Genomic DNA, 15,166 nt, shown 5'->3' with positions numbered 1-15,166 from the left:
GAAGAGTCTTCTCCGTCCAGTTTCCTGACCAGGACGAGCGTGCTTCAGTGAAAACACGGTCACAGAGCCTGCCGCTCTGCTCTCCAGCTTCCCTGTCTGAAGGAAACTCCATTCCTTGGGCATTTCTTGGTTCATTTTTTCTACATCTGGTTTGAATCATCAGAGTTGAGGGGTTCCTCTGTCAAGGACAGACTTCTCATATACCTCAGCTATTACAGTTTGGACACCGGCCCAGTGCTTGACCTTTTGCTGTGGCCATCAGATGTCCTATGGGCTGGCCAAGGGTGAAGGTGTTGGGGATATTTATTTCATCTATTTAAGCCATCTGTACGAAAAGGCCCGGTTACAGGTCCTAATAAATCACCTTTGCCACAATGCATCACACCAGCTAGAGCTCCCACCTCTGTTCCTGGCTTGGGAGGCTTCTGAGGCCCCATGCTTACCATGGTTTTTCACTGCCCTCTGGCCACACTGTTCATCTAGTACAGAGGGGGTGTGGCTCTGGGAACATCCTGATTTCTATGAAATACTTATCTGTCAGAAAACTCCTTTTAATTACTTTGCAGGAAATTGAAAGACTGGAGCATAAATTGAACCAAACAGCTGAGAAGTGGCAGCAGCTATGGGAACGGGTAACTGTGGACCTTAAAGAAGAGCCCAGAGCAGACCGTGTGAGTTGGCAAAACCCTTTGAAGTGCTACTTCTGAGCTTCTGGAGGGCGCTAGGTCAGGTGGGGCCTCTGCCGCAGGTAATTCAGGAGGTTTATGGCCAAAGGGAGGGTCATGCCCTGAGGGTCCAGGGCAGAAAGCTCCAGGTGACTGGGTACTTCCTGAGTGCCTCACTTTACCACAGTGACATAACACTTATGTTCCAGGGCCCTGTATCCAGGGGAAATTACTCCTGGTGTAGCGCCTCTGTGGTTTCAGCTGATCTTCTACCACATGAGGGAGGAGGGGAATGCCAAGACCTTATCCGCGCCAGAGAAAGAATCAGAGAAAATGAAATGTTTCAAATGAGCAAAATATGCTGCTTTCCGTTGTTCACACCCCCTTTTTGTTTCTGAATTCAGAAACATTTATTGTAAAAATATTTTTAAACCAAATACTCCTGTTTTCTGCTTCTCACAGCCCCTTCACCTGTAGTATGTGGAAGGGCTGTGCTGAGCACCACCCACACTTTGCATTCTGTTAACCCAGGGAGGGAGTGGCGTCTCAGCTCCGGCACGCTGGGACAGGCTCAGATCACACAGCTGATATGTGGGGCGGCCACCAGTCAAACCCACATCAGATTGACTCCAAGGGCAACAGAAGGGAAGTTAGGACAGATGAGTGTTCTGAAGAGCAGTTCAGGAAAGGAGAGGTCGGCAGGGTCAGATGTCACAGAGGAGTCAAGGAGAAGGGAGTGTAGAAGGAAGCCTCCAATGTGGTAGGAAGGGGTCCTTGGGGTGCCTTCTCCTGCCTTCAGATGGCAACTCAGGAGCTGTTATCAGACAGGCCACAGGTAGGTGGTGTCTTACTGCTTTTTTTCTCAGAAGAATAAAATAGTTTCTTAATTTTTTTCTGATTATGAAAGTGAGATATGTGTATTCTTTTAAATAAGACAATATACAGAAAATTATGAAATAGACAGAAATCACCCAAAATTTATAACCTAGAAATAAACCATTATGCCATCAAACTTGTTTTATAATTCTAAACACACATATAAAAGGGATTTACTATACATGCAGTTTTAAAAACCTGCATTTTTTTTTTTACTTAATATGTGGCATACATGGCCTTCAGTTTGTCCCTGTTATGTAAATCAGCATCATTTTTAATGGCCGTCTAGAAGTCCATTGTATGGAAATACCTTTTTTTTTTAAGCAGTCGCATAATGATAGACATTTAGGTGGTTTCTAGTTTTCTGCTAGTTTCCTAAAAAACTCCAGGATAAACATCTTTTTATATATATTTTACATATACATATATATGGTCCAGTTTTTTCCTTGAGGTAAATTTTTAGAAGTGAAATTATCGGATCAGTTGCTTAAAGTCTTTGGAAAGCTTTCCTAGCTCCTGTTCTGTCTTTTTCAGCCCCAGAGACACCCTTTGGGCTCCCCAGGAATTGTGTCTACCAACCTCCCTTCCTATCAGAAGAGGTCTCTGCTGCATCTCCCAGACAGCAGCATGGGGGAGGAACAGAACGCCAGCATCTCCCCATCCAACGGAGTGGACCGGAGAGCAGCCACGCTGTACAGCCAGTACACGTCCAAGAATGATGAAAACAGGTTGACGTTGCTAAGCCCTCCCGGGTGTACTGAAAAAGCTCTCCCCACCCTGCCCTCGGCCACACTGCAGGCCCTTAATAAGCTAGGCCTGTGCCGTGCCGCCTTCTGTAAACTTAAAATGGATCCGCTTTAATCCTTTGTCTCTGTTTTAAATGCGTTAGATGGTTCTTGGAAGAGGAAAAGTCAAAATTACAACTAAAATAATGCCAAGAGGTTGTAGTTATTTGTGGCGGGTCCTGATTGCTATTGTCTCATGTCTGCCAGATCTCTTGAGGGAATATGTGTTAGTGAGCACGTTTTCAGGGGCAGACTTCAGCAATCCAGCGCACGCCAGCTCAAGCAGAGAGGAATTTACTCACATAAATTGGGAAGGCCAAGGATGTGCCAGTTTCTTACACAGCATCTTCAGGCTTCTGTTGTTTGCCAGCTCTGCTTTCTCCCATGGGCTGCATCTACCCCAATATGGTATAAAAAATGGCTACTGAGAGCTCCAAACCTCACACGTTTGGTAATTCCAGCAGAAAGAGGCAGCCTTTCCCCAAAGGTCTAATAGAAAAATTCTAGGGGGAGCTCTGATGGATCTTTTTTGGATCATCTGGGGGAAATAGAGGCTTGACCAACAAAAACAACAGATATCCCCTTTACAGCACTTTTTAAATGAAAAATCAAATTAACTGCTATGTCATCATTATTTCTAGGTCCTTTGAGGGAACGCTCTACAAAAGAGGGGCTTTGCTGAAAGGTTGGAAGCCCCGCTGGTTCGTTTTGGATGTAACAAAACATCAGGTAATAAATACCATCACAGCCTATAGAAATCACTTCTCCCTAGGCTAGACTCAGTCCCCGGCTGTTGTGTGACTCTCAGCAGAAAGGCACAGCCTTCATGTACAGAATGCTTTCCTAAGGCCTCTCATATGCTGCCTGAGGCTCCTCCATGGACCCAGTGAGGAGCAGTAGTCCTGAGACTGAGTGCAGCAGCCTTCTGAGAGAGTGCAGGTGTGTGCAGGCAGAGGCAGTGACTGCTGAGCCCAGAGCATTAAGAGCAATAGAACTCTGCTTTTTAATGCTCATGTTATCTCCTGCTACCTGCTCTTAAAACCCAGGCCACGAGAGGACCTGAGGTTTTCAGCTTGTTGCATACCACATGCACATACAGAACCCATGCCTATGAATACTCCCCAGAAGACAGATGACCTTCATCTTTGCAGCATAACACATCCATTCAAAATCGAGGGTGTTCATGTATTCAACAGACATTTATTGAACACTTTATCTGTGCCCATCACTGTACCTGGTACTAAAGAAGGCATCATTATCCCTCAGAGGTGACAGCAACAGAGGATGGAGGGAGCCCTGAAATAGGCAGAAGGGGATGTGCCCACCCAAGCCTGAAATCCACAGTGGGCAAGTACTAGACTGGCCCTCCCAGACCACGCTGGGAAGCCTTTTCCCCACTGCTAGGTCCTTTGCTGTGGCTGTAGCACCCCGCACAATCCTGAGTGTCAGAATCTTTGCTCCAGTGATCTTGGTTGGGGTGGAACCCAGCCCTTCCGCACCCTTCACTAGTGAGAGTCGCATGGCCTCCTACGTTCTGACCACAGACCTCACTGTACCTTGGACCTGACCAGTCAGCCTTGAGCAGCTTCTCAATGCATTTATGTCCAACATGGAGTCTGTTCAGAAAGATACAGACTGTTAGGCCAGTACAGTGCTCTTGTTGGACCTGCACCTAGATGACTCCTGACAGATGAATACTTTGCATGGGGACCCCCTTTCCCTCTGCTCAAGGAGTTTCATAAAGGTTACACAGAATCTTTGTGGAAGAATATAGAGAAGTTTTTACAGATATGCAATGGAAGCCCTTTTTAGGGGGCTGGACTTTAAACAACATTGTCTCTGAAACCATAGAGCCTACACTGTGTAGAAAAGTTTCATTAAATCACTAAATATAACAGGAGAATGTCATAATTTTTCTATAATTTACAATTACATCAAATTATATTTGCATTCTTGCCAGTCTTTTAGATTGCTTTAACACGAAAGGTATATGGTTTTTCTGTTTAGTCCTACTCACACTATGCCTGAATGGAGAGGCAGAGAAAAGTCTGAGGCCAGAACCACAGAGACGGAGGCGCCACACACATTCCTGCCATGTAGATTATAGAGAGTGAAGTCCAGACTAATTTAGTTAGAGTGATGTCCAGTCCTTACACACAGTAACCACTCATTCAAATGTTGAGCTATTTATTGTTTTTCAAAAGTCACTTTATATCTACATGCTATTTGGAAACTTGCTTTTTAAATATAAGATAGCTTGGGGCTTCCCTGGTGGCGCAGTGGTTGGGAGTCTGCCTACTGATGCAGGGGACGCGGGTTCGTGCCCCGGTTCGGGAGGATCCCGCATGCCGCGGAGCGGCTGGGCCCGTGGGCCATGGCCACTGGGCCTGCACGTCCAGAGCCTGCGCTCTGCGACGGGAGAGGCCACGGCAGTGAGAGGCCCGCATACTGCATAAATAAATAAATAAATAAATAAAGATAGCTTGGACATATTTTCCTACCAGTTCATAATAGATCTTAACATTTTTGAAATGTTGTATAGAATTCCATATTATTGATGTACCATCATTTAATTAACCAACACCATATTGACAGATATCTTTTCAGTTGTTAGCTAATAAAGGCAGTGCTGAAGGAAACCTCTTTATAGGTGTGTCTTTGCATGCTTGTGGGAGTGTTTCTGTAGGATAAATTTCTAGAGGTGGGAAAGGTGTATCAATAGGTATAAACATTTTAAATTTTAGTTCACATTGCCAAATTGTGCTCTAAAAGGCTTCTAATTATATCCCCACTAACAGTGTTTGAGAATACCTAGTGCCTTCCATTCAACCTGAATATTGTCAGCCATTTTAATATTTCTTAATCTAAGTGAAAAGTGAAATCTCATTGATTTCATTTACTTTTCTTTGATCAGTTAGGTTGTTCATCTTCTCAGATGTTTATAGGTCACTCACATTTCTTCTGTGACTTGCCTGTTGAAATCCTTTGACCATTTTTCTATTAGGTTGTTTATCTTTTTCTTCTCAATTCTAGGAATTCGGTATATATTCTAAACATTAACCCTTTTTTATATGTTACATATATATATATTTTTTTATAGTTGTTAGTTGACTTTTTCTATGTGTAATACACTTATTTGTTCAAATTTCAAAAAATATGTCTTTTTCCGCCTTTCTCCCAGCTGTCTAATTCCTCTTCCTAGAAGCAACCAGCGTTTTTAACTTCTTGTCTATTCTTCCAGGCATAGTTTAGCAAGATGTGGGAAAGTATTCAAATACATTTTGAAAAGCCATGCTGTTTTCCCTTTCTGTGTCTCTTATATCCCATGTATCTTTTTGGTTCCAGCTGCGATACTATGACTCGGGTGAGGACACAAGCTGTAAAGGCCACATTGATCTGGCTGAGGTAGAAATGGTCATCCCTGCTGGCCCCAGCATGGGAGCCCCAAAGCACACGAGTGACAAGGCTTTCTTTGATGTAAGTCGATCTTGCCTTTTCCTGGCTCTATTTGCACATGATCCCTTACAATCCATCCACCTCCAAGAATCATGGGGCCTCACAGCAATTGGTGGTAACTGCACATGGGTCACAGACCCACCCCGGCTGTGGGAATTGCTACAGAGCTTGAACCCAGCACTCTTCATTCCCAAACCTGACCTCTCCCTGCTGTCCACATGTCTCAGAAAGGCTGCACATCGCTTTGCACAAAAGACTGCTTTAAAAGGGATCCAGCTACACGTGGAAGCAGATGAACGCCTTGTTAAATATTGTTATTCACTCACCACCTACTGTCAAGAACAGATATTACTTCCCTTTGTATCCATTGATCTTCATGCTTGATCATCCACAAAAAAAACATCCTTAGTCACACATGATGACTGTCTGCCCTAACATCTTCAGCAGTCCTTAGGTGGGCCTTGGGGCATTTTATGGGCCACATGATAGGGGACTTATCTAATCCCCAGAGCCAAGCAGAACTTCATATGGAACACAGGTCATACTCTACGGCCCTGCTCAGGCTATGAAGCCATTTCCCTGACTCTGGGCTGCCAGTGTGGCCCCAACTGAAGACTTAGAGAAGGGGATGGAAAGGGGACATGAAAGCCAACCCCATAGTGGTGTGGATGAAGCTCGGCCTTCCTGGCGCCTGTGCTGCACTGGTGCAGTGCGTGGGCGGGGCCAGAGACTCCAGCCATTCCCGACCCTCTTCCTCAGTCAAGGAAGGCCCCGGGAAGATGCAAAGTCAGGCTTTCCTAGTGTGTCTCTCTTCTCTGCCAGGCCCTTCTGTTGACATCCCCCTTGACTTTGGGGGCCAGGAAAGTATAATGACTCTAAAGGCAATGACAGTATGGTAGTGGGAGACAGAGAAAATAACAGAGGTTCTGGGGCAGAACGGAAAGGGAAGGTCACAGGGATTTATTTGCACACTTGCCCAAAGCCATAGACTAGCCCTGCCCTTCATCTCTGGTTCTCTTCATTTGATCTTACAGCTCAAGACCAGCAAACGTGTGTATAACTTCTGTGCCCAGGATGGACAGAGTGCCCAGCAGTGGATGGACAGGATCCAGAGCTGTATATCTGACGCCTGATGCCCATGGTCAACCCAAACAGAAGAGGGAGGAGGGGCTTGTGCTGCCAGATAGGAAAAAAGTGTGTGAGTCCTTGAGGAGCTGACAGCTTCCTGCTGGTTCTGATGAGTCATCCTAGGGCCTAAGGTTCTCCTACCCAGACTTAACCCATTCCCCTCTTTTAGCAGTTGCTAAACCTGCTTAGCCTGAGTGGGTGTGTTACACAGGTCTGGTCAAGAGCCCTAGGCCCTCCCTGTATCTTGCACTAGGTTGTTCTAACAGGGTCTTCATGGTTAGGGATCACAAGAATGCTTCCTGAGCCGACCGTCATCCATCCCCTAGGCAAAGTGGCTACCACCCACCTGGGTCCTTCTTCATGAAAGATACATAGATCCTTTTTGTTCTCCAAGGTCCTAATATCCTTGGAGAGCTTTCTGACAAGCAAAAATCAAAATCCTCCAAGACTATCTTCCATTCTGCATAGACTAGGTTTCCCATCAAAGGCTCCTATTCTTACCACCTGACCTTAGAGATGCTCAGTTCTCTGGTGCTGTCAAAGGTGCTTCCGTGATACCTGCTCGACCATTGGGGTTCACAGCAAGACCATCAGTGCTCAGTGGCAGGCAAAGGGGGGCACACAAGATTATCCTGATGGAAAAAGATTGTCCAGAGAATGATGCAGTGATCACCAGGCCAATGCAGGAAAATACTGCTTCCAAAACACTGAATTTTCTAGGCCAAAGGTGCCCTGAGGATGCAGGACTTTGTGTTCCCATGTATTCTTCTGCTCCCTGACGGCTTCTTACACAAAATAACATGCAAAAAGCTGAATGCACTAACTCACAAAACAGACACTTGCACTGAACTAATAAAGTGGAGATGTTTGAGAGACAGAAGCCAGCTGTTTATGACCACACGACCCCTATGACAAGGGCTGTGTAAACCGAGGTCGCACTGTGGCGTGACTGGATACCCAAACGGCACCTCTGCACATGAACAGTAGGGACTTGTTTGGTCTTTAGGTTTTCTTTACTTCTGATAGCCTGTGTTTGTTCAGCTTAAGACACCAGGAATACTGTTTCTCATGGCACACAGAAACAGCTTTTCTGCAACGGCCGCTGCGGTTGGCTGGAGTCGTAGGTAGCTAGATCATTACATTTGTTTTGAAATGTTAATATGTTAAATACCAAACTAATATTTCAAAAATATGTATATATGAGTTCTTATATCCTTGTTTTTCAGATAGTCTGCTTATAATTTAATATAAAATTAACTGATTCATTCATAAAATTTCAGTAGTGAAATGGTTCCCTTTTTAAAAAGCCGCTTTGTAGATTAAAAATAAATCAGATTTTCAAATTTAAAATTATCTACACACTAGAAAATAGAATTGTGTTAATATATAAGAAATTGGGGGATGATAAGAATGAAGGATTTTTCTATCATTTTCATTTTATAAATTGCCACCTGTGAAAATGGTTTTTGCACATTATTTGTATTTTTCTTTGTATATGAAATAGTTTTTTGTACTCTGTAAAATATGGAGCCCGTGTACCCGCAGCTATTTGAGACTTTACACAGTGCTGCTTTTGTAACTGGATTCTTGTAACTTTCATGAAGGCGCTACATGCCTTGCATTCACTAACCACCTTGAATTAAATTTATTTCTTAAGAAGAACCATCCCTCATTTACTGAAATAAAGTTCACTGTGCATTGCTTAGCACTCAGAAGGCAACATTTATGATTCATACGTGGGGCTAAAAGTTCAAGGGTAAAATGCAGCATAACCCATTTCTTGCCTTGGTTCTCTTAATGTCATCACTGCCCTTTGCTCAGGAAGTAACCAGAGACACTGGACAGGCTGGCCTGAGCTTCTGGGTTCTGGACGCACTGCTGCAGAGTTTAGGTGAGAGACGTGAGGCCGCCACTCCCACCCTGAGCCCCCGGTGAGCTGTGTGAAGTTGGTTAAGTGCTTCACCTCTTCCCGGTCGCAGTCCCACCACCTGTGGCACATGGCAATTTGTGAGAACTTTAGGCAGGAGAAATGTAACTCTAGTTTGGAAGGAGGTTTTTCTGCTTCAGGAAATAGTTAAACAGCACAGATGAAGGATCAGTGCTTTCAGTTCTGGACAACAGTTCCTCTAGATAAGCCCTTGGAGTTTACCTTGGGGACTCTAACTACATCTCGAATGGAGCCATCAGAATGCAGGTTCTCCTCAGGGCTGAACCTCTAAGTCTTGACATCCAGGAGCCCTCCCTGAGGGGGACCCCCAGGGTGAGGCAGTGGCATCCCCCTCTTAAGCCTTCAGATTTCCTCAGTCTAGAGGGCTCATGCGACCCAGGCCAGGGCCCTCAGGCCTTCATTAGCCCCAGGCCTCTCTTCTGAATGGCTGGCCCTGGGACCTGCCATTCTCTCCTACTGTGTCCCTGACATTCAGTAAGGAGGGAAGCAACGGGGACTGGGAGTTGAGCACAAGTGTCAGGACGCCCTTCATTCCGCCCGTCTTAGCTGTGACGGGGAGAAGGGCACTAGGTTCCAAGGAAGAAGGACTGGGGCCTGGTGCCCCTGCCCCCGCGGCTCCTGTGACAAAGCCTTTCTCCTCCGGGCTCTTGAAAGATGCAGACCCGAGGGAGCACATGAGCGCAAGCCCCACTCCCCAACACCTTCAGCCCAGGTTCTTTATTCTTACCTCCCAAACCCTCCGCCCAGTGGCCTCACTCCAGAGCCAGAGCGTTAACTGTTAATGGTACGGCTGGTTTGCTTCTCAGTGAAAATTGACATTTATAGATATTTCACTACGAGTTCTTTTAAGAGTTGTTAAGTAACCCCATTATCTCATAAAGAACTTCTGAATAATCTCAAGATTTTAGGCTGATAACCAGGAAATGCCCTCAGCTACGGCAACCAGCAACCAGAGCTATGAAATAAGCCAAAAATAAAGCAGTGCTGATGAAGAGATAGGGCTTGGAGCAGCACTGCCAAATAGACACATAATGCAAGCCACTTGTGTATCTTTTTTAAAAAGTAAAAGGAAATAGAGGGACTTCCCTGGTGGCGCAGTGAATAAGACTCCGTGCTCCCAATGAAGGGGGCCCGGGTTCCATCCCTGGTCAGGGAACTAAATCCCACATTCCACGACTAAGAGTTCCCATGCCACAACTGAGTTCCCATGCCACAACTAAGGAGCCCACATGCCACAACTAAGGAGCCTGCCTGCCGCAACTAAGGAGCCTGCCTGCCACAACTAAGACCCAGTGCAACCAAATAAATAAGTAAAACTGTTTAAAAAAAAAGAAATAGATGAAGTTAATTTTATAACATTTTATCTTATTTTCAGTAATATATTTACGATAATCTATCAAAAACACTTTTTCAATATGTAATCAGTATAAAAAATTATTAATGAAATATTTTATAGTCTTCGTTCATACTGAGTCCTCAAAATCCAGTGTGTATTTTGCACTTACAGCACATCTCAGTTTGGACCACTGTGTTATCTTTTTTCCGACACCACTTATGAAATGCGTGTCATTTTCCCACTCCATTCTCCAGTTCTCCCACACCAGCTGGGTGTCCAGCAGCGCACCCAGTTCTGATACATCCTCCCCAGAGTCAGCACAGACCCCACAGTTAAAGGCTCGGTCCCATAAGACTGCCCCCCTTCAGAGGCCAGTTGCAAGTCCCAGGGGCCATGAAGAACGCACAGAACTCAGGAAAATACTTTGCTTATGTTTACTGGTTTGGCGTAAAGGAAACAACAGCAGCCGCGTGGAAGAGACGTGTGGGGCCAGGCTCGGGAGCAGTGAGTGGTGTGCCGCCCTCCCCGCACTTCCGTGTGGTCGCCAACTGGGAAGCTCTCTGGATCTTGTTCAGGATGTTTCCATAACCCACTCTCCAGCCCCCCTAGAGGCTGTAGCTTCCCACTCTATTCACACGTTTCTCCTTCTGGTAACCAGTCCTCATCCTAAAGCTATCTAGGGGCGCCAGCCTGAGTCACTGCATTCACATAAACACACGTGTGGTCAAAGGGACTCATTATGAATAACAAAGGCACTCCTTTCACTCAGGAAATTCTAAATGTTTTAGCAACTCTGTACCGCAAACCCAGGACAAAGACCCCCCCCAAAAAACTTTGTTTTTTATTATACCACAACTAGCCACATTCCAGTGCTACCATGCTAGGCAATGCAGATTTAGAGCAAGTGGCCTGCTCACAGCAGAGCCAAAGTGGAAAGAGCTGGGAGGCGAGAGACCCGGGTGCTGGCTCTGTTCTAATTCACTATATGACGCTGAACCTTCGCCTTAGCTCTGCAGGCTTTGACCTATAAAATGAAGGACCCAGATCTGCAATTTTGTGATTCCAACGGTTCACCTTTGCAATGACTGAGATTCCAAACTGAGATTTAAAGGATTTGCTGAACAAGACCAAATCATCTATAAATCAATGCTTCTTAAATTATAGTGCGTGTATGAATCACCTTGTTAAAATAAAGATTCTGATTCAGTAGGTTTGAGAAGGGGCTTGACATTCCGTATGTCTAATAAGCTCCCAGGTGACGCTGAGGCTGCTGGTCCAGAACCCTGCTTGGGGAGGCAGGTGTGTTAGCCCCAGTCCTCTGAGAAGCAGGCCCAGAATGGAAAGGAAAGCGGGGGAGGCTGGGAGGGCCAGGAGACCTGGGTGCAGGTGTGACCTTGTGAAAGATGAAGGGAGGGAGGAGGAAAAGTTGGGTGGGAGACTTAGACTGTGGAGCAGTTCCAAGGAAGCCTGGCGAGACAGGTGAGAAGTCCTCAGGAATCGTCAGAGGAACCCCACACCTCCCAAGGGCGGGCCTGCCTGGGAGCCCTACCCCGCTTAGTCATCAGCAGGCAGCAGCCAGGGAAGCAAACACAGTAGTAGATTCCAGAAAGCACAGCTGGGGCAGACAGTCACGCACAGTCCCTGCAGTCAGAGACCCGGGGGAAGTCTTCTCACGGCGGTTGCAGTCCACCCCTTGTGGCCAGGTTCGGAGAGCAGTTCCTCCCTGTTTCCCTTGGGCCTCTCTTCCTAAGGGAGACTCAGCAGAGAAAGAGGAGAGTCGGAGGGCTAACTACCCTGTCATGGAGTTCATCTCACGCTCTCCCTCCCCCACTCTCCAATTTGAATTCCCCTCACTCTCAACAACCTCAGCTTGCCTGGTGATGTGACCAAAACCTTTGATGGGGGAGGAGGGACCTGAAGACTTGGTAATTAGACCTGTCTCAGGTCAGGGCTGCTGCACGGGTCCTTTCTCAGTTACAGTGGGGCTTACTTGGAGGCAGCTAGAAGATCACCAGCACACACCTTCCTTCCTGCCCACATGGTGTAGAAGCAGCCCTGCCTTCTGCTGATCAGGGTCAAGGATCCCTGCTGGTTCCTGGACATAGGAGTTCTAAGCGCCCTGGTGGCAGCCATGAACTATAGTGCAAGAGGACCTTTGCTGTGTCCCTGGCCAAATGCTAAGCTGAGTGGAATTCCACACCTTTGGATCCGGCCTTCTGTAAGTCCCTGGGCAGTGGTGCTAACTGAGGCTCTGTGGTCAGGAAAGGGAAACCCAGGAGAGTTCTCTATTCCTGTGAAGATGAACCATTGGCCCTTCCAGGATGGAAAGGGCCTGATGTAGCGGACTTGCCCCAGGCGGGAATGGTGCCACGTGAGAGCTCAGCATAGGTCTCTGCTGCTGGCGGGCTGGACACTGAGGGGCGGCAGTGCCTAGAATGGCCTTGGTATGTGGGAGTCTGTGCTTTGGGGCCCACGTTAGCCTTTGCATGGCTTCTGCCTCTGCCATTGTGGCCACTCCACTTATGCTCATCGTGCTGGTTCTATGTAGCCAATGATAAGGACCAGCTAGCATCAACCGTCCAGGTCATTTTGTTTACTTGCTTAAATTCACTGCCTTAATGTGTTGGGTGCTTTCTAATGGGCATTAACACGTGGCCCTAAAATCTTCATGTTTTCTGCCGTATGTCCATCCGCTTGTCTCTACCCCACATCTCCTTGTCCCCAGTCTTCCCATCCTTTTCCTTCCAGGCCCCTGACCAAACAGGCCATTTGGCCATTGCCCAAGAGCATGTGTGTCTTCTCACTACCTTGGGCCACTTTTTGTACACGAAGTACATGACCAAGTCCTCTGCTCACAGCCCTACCCAGTGGGAATGTTTTCCATTTCCCTTTACACCCTGTCGCGCAGCCACTGTCCATCTTCAGTTTGCACCCATGTACCACATCAACCCATCCATAAACCAGGCTCAGGCTTTTTCCTCCTCTTTCAGCTGGTTGTACAGGACCCTCCATGTGGCCATAGGTACCAGCCAGGGGACAGGCACTGGCTATGTCCTCATGCGGTTTACTGGTGCCCTCTGGCCCCGCTCAGGCTCAACCCCAGAGGGAGCAATTCCATCTTATGAATATTCTACTGCCAGGCCCATCTGACTCTGAATTGATGCGTCCAACAGACCCCAACTCAGAATGGGCAGTTTCAGATGCCCCATATGGTGTGCCCTGGTCAAATGTTCCAGAGCTTAGGAACCAGAGCCTAGTAACGTGCCAGGAACTGTTTCTCAACAGGTGTGTGATCCTCTGTTGCCGATCGCGTAGCCTTGCTGTAGAATCCCAGGGGCCTGCCCTGTGACTCTCCCACTGGGGCTTCCCACAAGCTTCATACTACATCTTTTCCCTTTCCCCCAGCTGACACTTCCAACACCAGAGACTCTGCCAAATGATATGACCCAAGTGGCAGGACTGCTTGCACTGCAGCCTGGACCTTCTGCAGTGCCTGTTCCTTTTATGGGATCCACCTACAGCCAGCAGCCTTCCATGTCACCAATATGCTGTCTCAAACCCCAAACAGGGGTACCAGGCACCGTGCTGTCTTCACCATCGTGAGAGACAAGATGTAGCAATTTCTTTTACTTGGGAGGGGATATCCTGGCATACCCCTGGCCACTGAACCCCTTACAAACTTCACGAAGTGAAGTGGCAGGTCCTTGAGTCTTCATAGGTTTATATGCCACACTCTGAACTGCATGTGGTCTCGCCAGGCCTCCAGCACAGAGGCACCTCTTACTCATCCTGTCTCATCACCATGGTGTCACTGATGTAGTGGATCACCGTGGTACTCACGTGGCCCTGATCTCTGGGGATTATATTATGACAAAGGGCATATTACCACAAAGGGATTATACTATGACAAGCGTAGCCTTGAGGCAAAACTATAAATGAATATTGTTGTTCAGCCCATGTGAGTGTGAGCTGTTTCTGATCCTCTTTTCAAACTGGAGTGGAAAAAGAACACATTTGCCAAATGACCGCAAACCACATACCTAAGCCCTTATTAATCTGCTCTAGCAATGATTCCACATCTGACACAGCAGCTGCAAACAGGGCTATCACTTGGTTAAGCCTGAGACAGTCTGCAGTCTTCCTCCTGGATCTGTCGATTTCTGCAAAGGTCGGACTGGTGAATTAAATGAGAAATGGTAGGACCACCACCCATTCGTCCTTTAAGTGGTTAATGGTGGCATTCGTTTCTGCCATAACCCCTAGGATGAGATGTTATTTTTTATTTACTACCTTGAGCAGGGTGAGGGAGTGAGAAGGCAGTTTCAGAAGTTTCCACTTGGCCTTCTCTACTATGAGAGCTCCTACCCACTGGGCCAGGCACCCAATGTGGGGTTACCCCTACTATCAGAGCACCTGAATTCTAGTTAAACACTGGAGTACAAGGGACTGCCGGGTGGGTTGTGGACCCAGTGAGCCCACTGCAAGCTGAACTGTAGCCAGGATTCCACTTGCTACCTGACCTCCATAGGTCCCGCTCTGAAAAAGGGCCTGTGATGATGCTTCGAGTCTCCAGGTGTTAATGTCAACTCAAACTCTGTCGACTGCTCCCCTTTCTCTAGTGAACAGTCACCCAAACAAATGGCCATAGACCTCTGGGGAAAAACTGAAGGCACCCCCATGATACATACTGGTTGCAGTTTTGCAGGGTCCTTCCTCCTAGAGGCTCGGCCACCTCTTCAGTCGACGGGTTCCGTGTCTGAAAACTGGCTCAGGTCTGGGAACTCAGCAAGGGACCGTGACTTGCTATTGCCCTGCCTCCTGCTCCTCCGCTCCCGTCTGCTTTCCTGGCCGGTGATGTGAAGCAGAGCCTACTGGCTGCCTGTCCGTCTTGCCCCTAGGAGCACCATGCTCTGTTCACCATCTCTACAGCTTGCCGTAGGGCAAGCCCCCTTGTCTGCCCTCTGCCTTGCCC

General features: G+C 47.2%; 1 protein-coding gene across 2 annotated transcripts in view; it reads left to right on the top strand.

Annotated features, from left to right (window-relative positions):
* Positions 1-8,620, top strand: part of SBF2 (SET binding factor 2) — a 453,477-nt gene extending 444,857 nt beyond the window's left edge. For both annotated transcript variants that reach the window (XM_060018483.1, XM_060018482.1), the window contains 5 exons: positions 567-671; positions 2,076-2,269; positions 2,968-3,055; positions 5,672-5,803; positions 6,817-8,620. In XM_060018483.1, the coding sequence (XP_059874466.1) occupies positions 567-671; positions 2,076-2,269; positions 2,968-3,055; positions 5,672-5,803; positions 6,817-6,915 (618 nt within the window). In that variant the 3' untranslated portion in view covers positions 6,916-8,620. The remainder of the gene's footprint in view (positions 1-566; positions 672-2,075; positions 2,270-2,967; positions 3,056-5,671; positions 5,804-6,816) is intronic.
* Positions 8,621-15,166: the final 6,546 nt, after the last annotated feature.

This window comes from Delphinus delphis, chromosome 8, assembly GCF_949987515.2.
Source record: "Delphinus delphis chromosome 8, mDelDel1.2, whole genome shotgun sequence".
NCBI classification, from domain to species: domain Eukaryota; kingdom Metazoa; phylum Chordata; class Mammalia; order Artiodactyla; family Delphinidae; genus Delphinus; species Delphinus delphis.
Note: the sequence above shows the minus strand (reverse complement) of the source record. Positions and strands in the feature narration are given on the sequence as shown.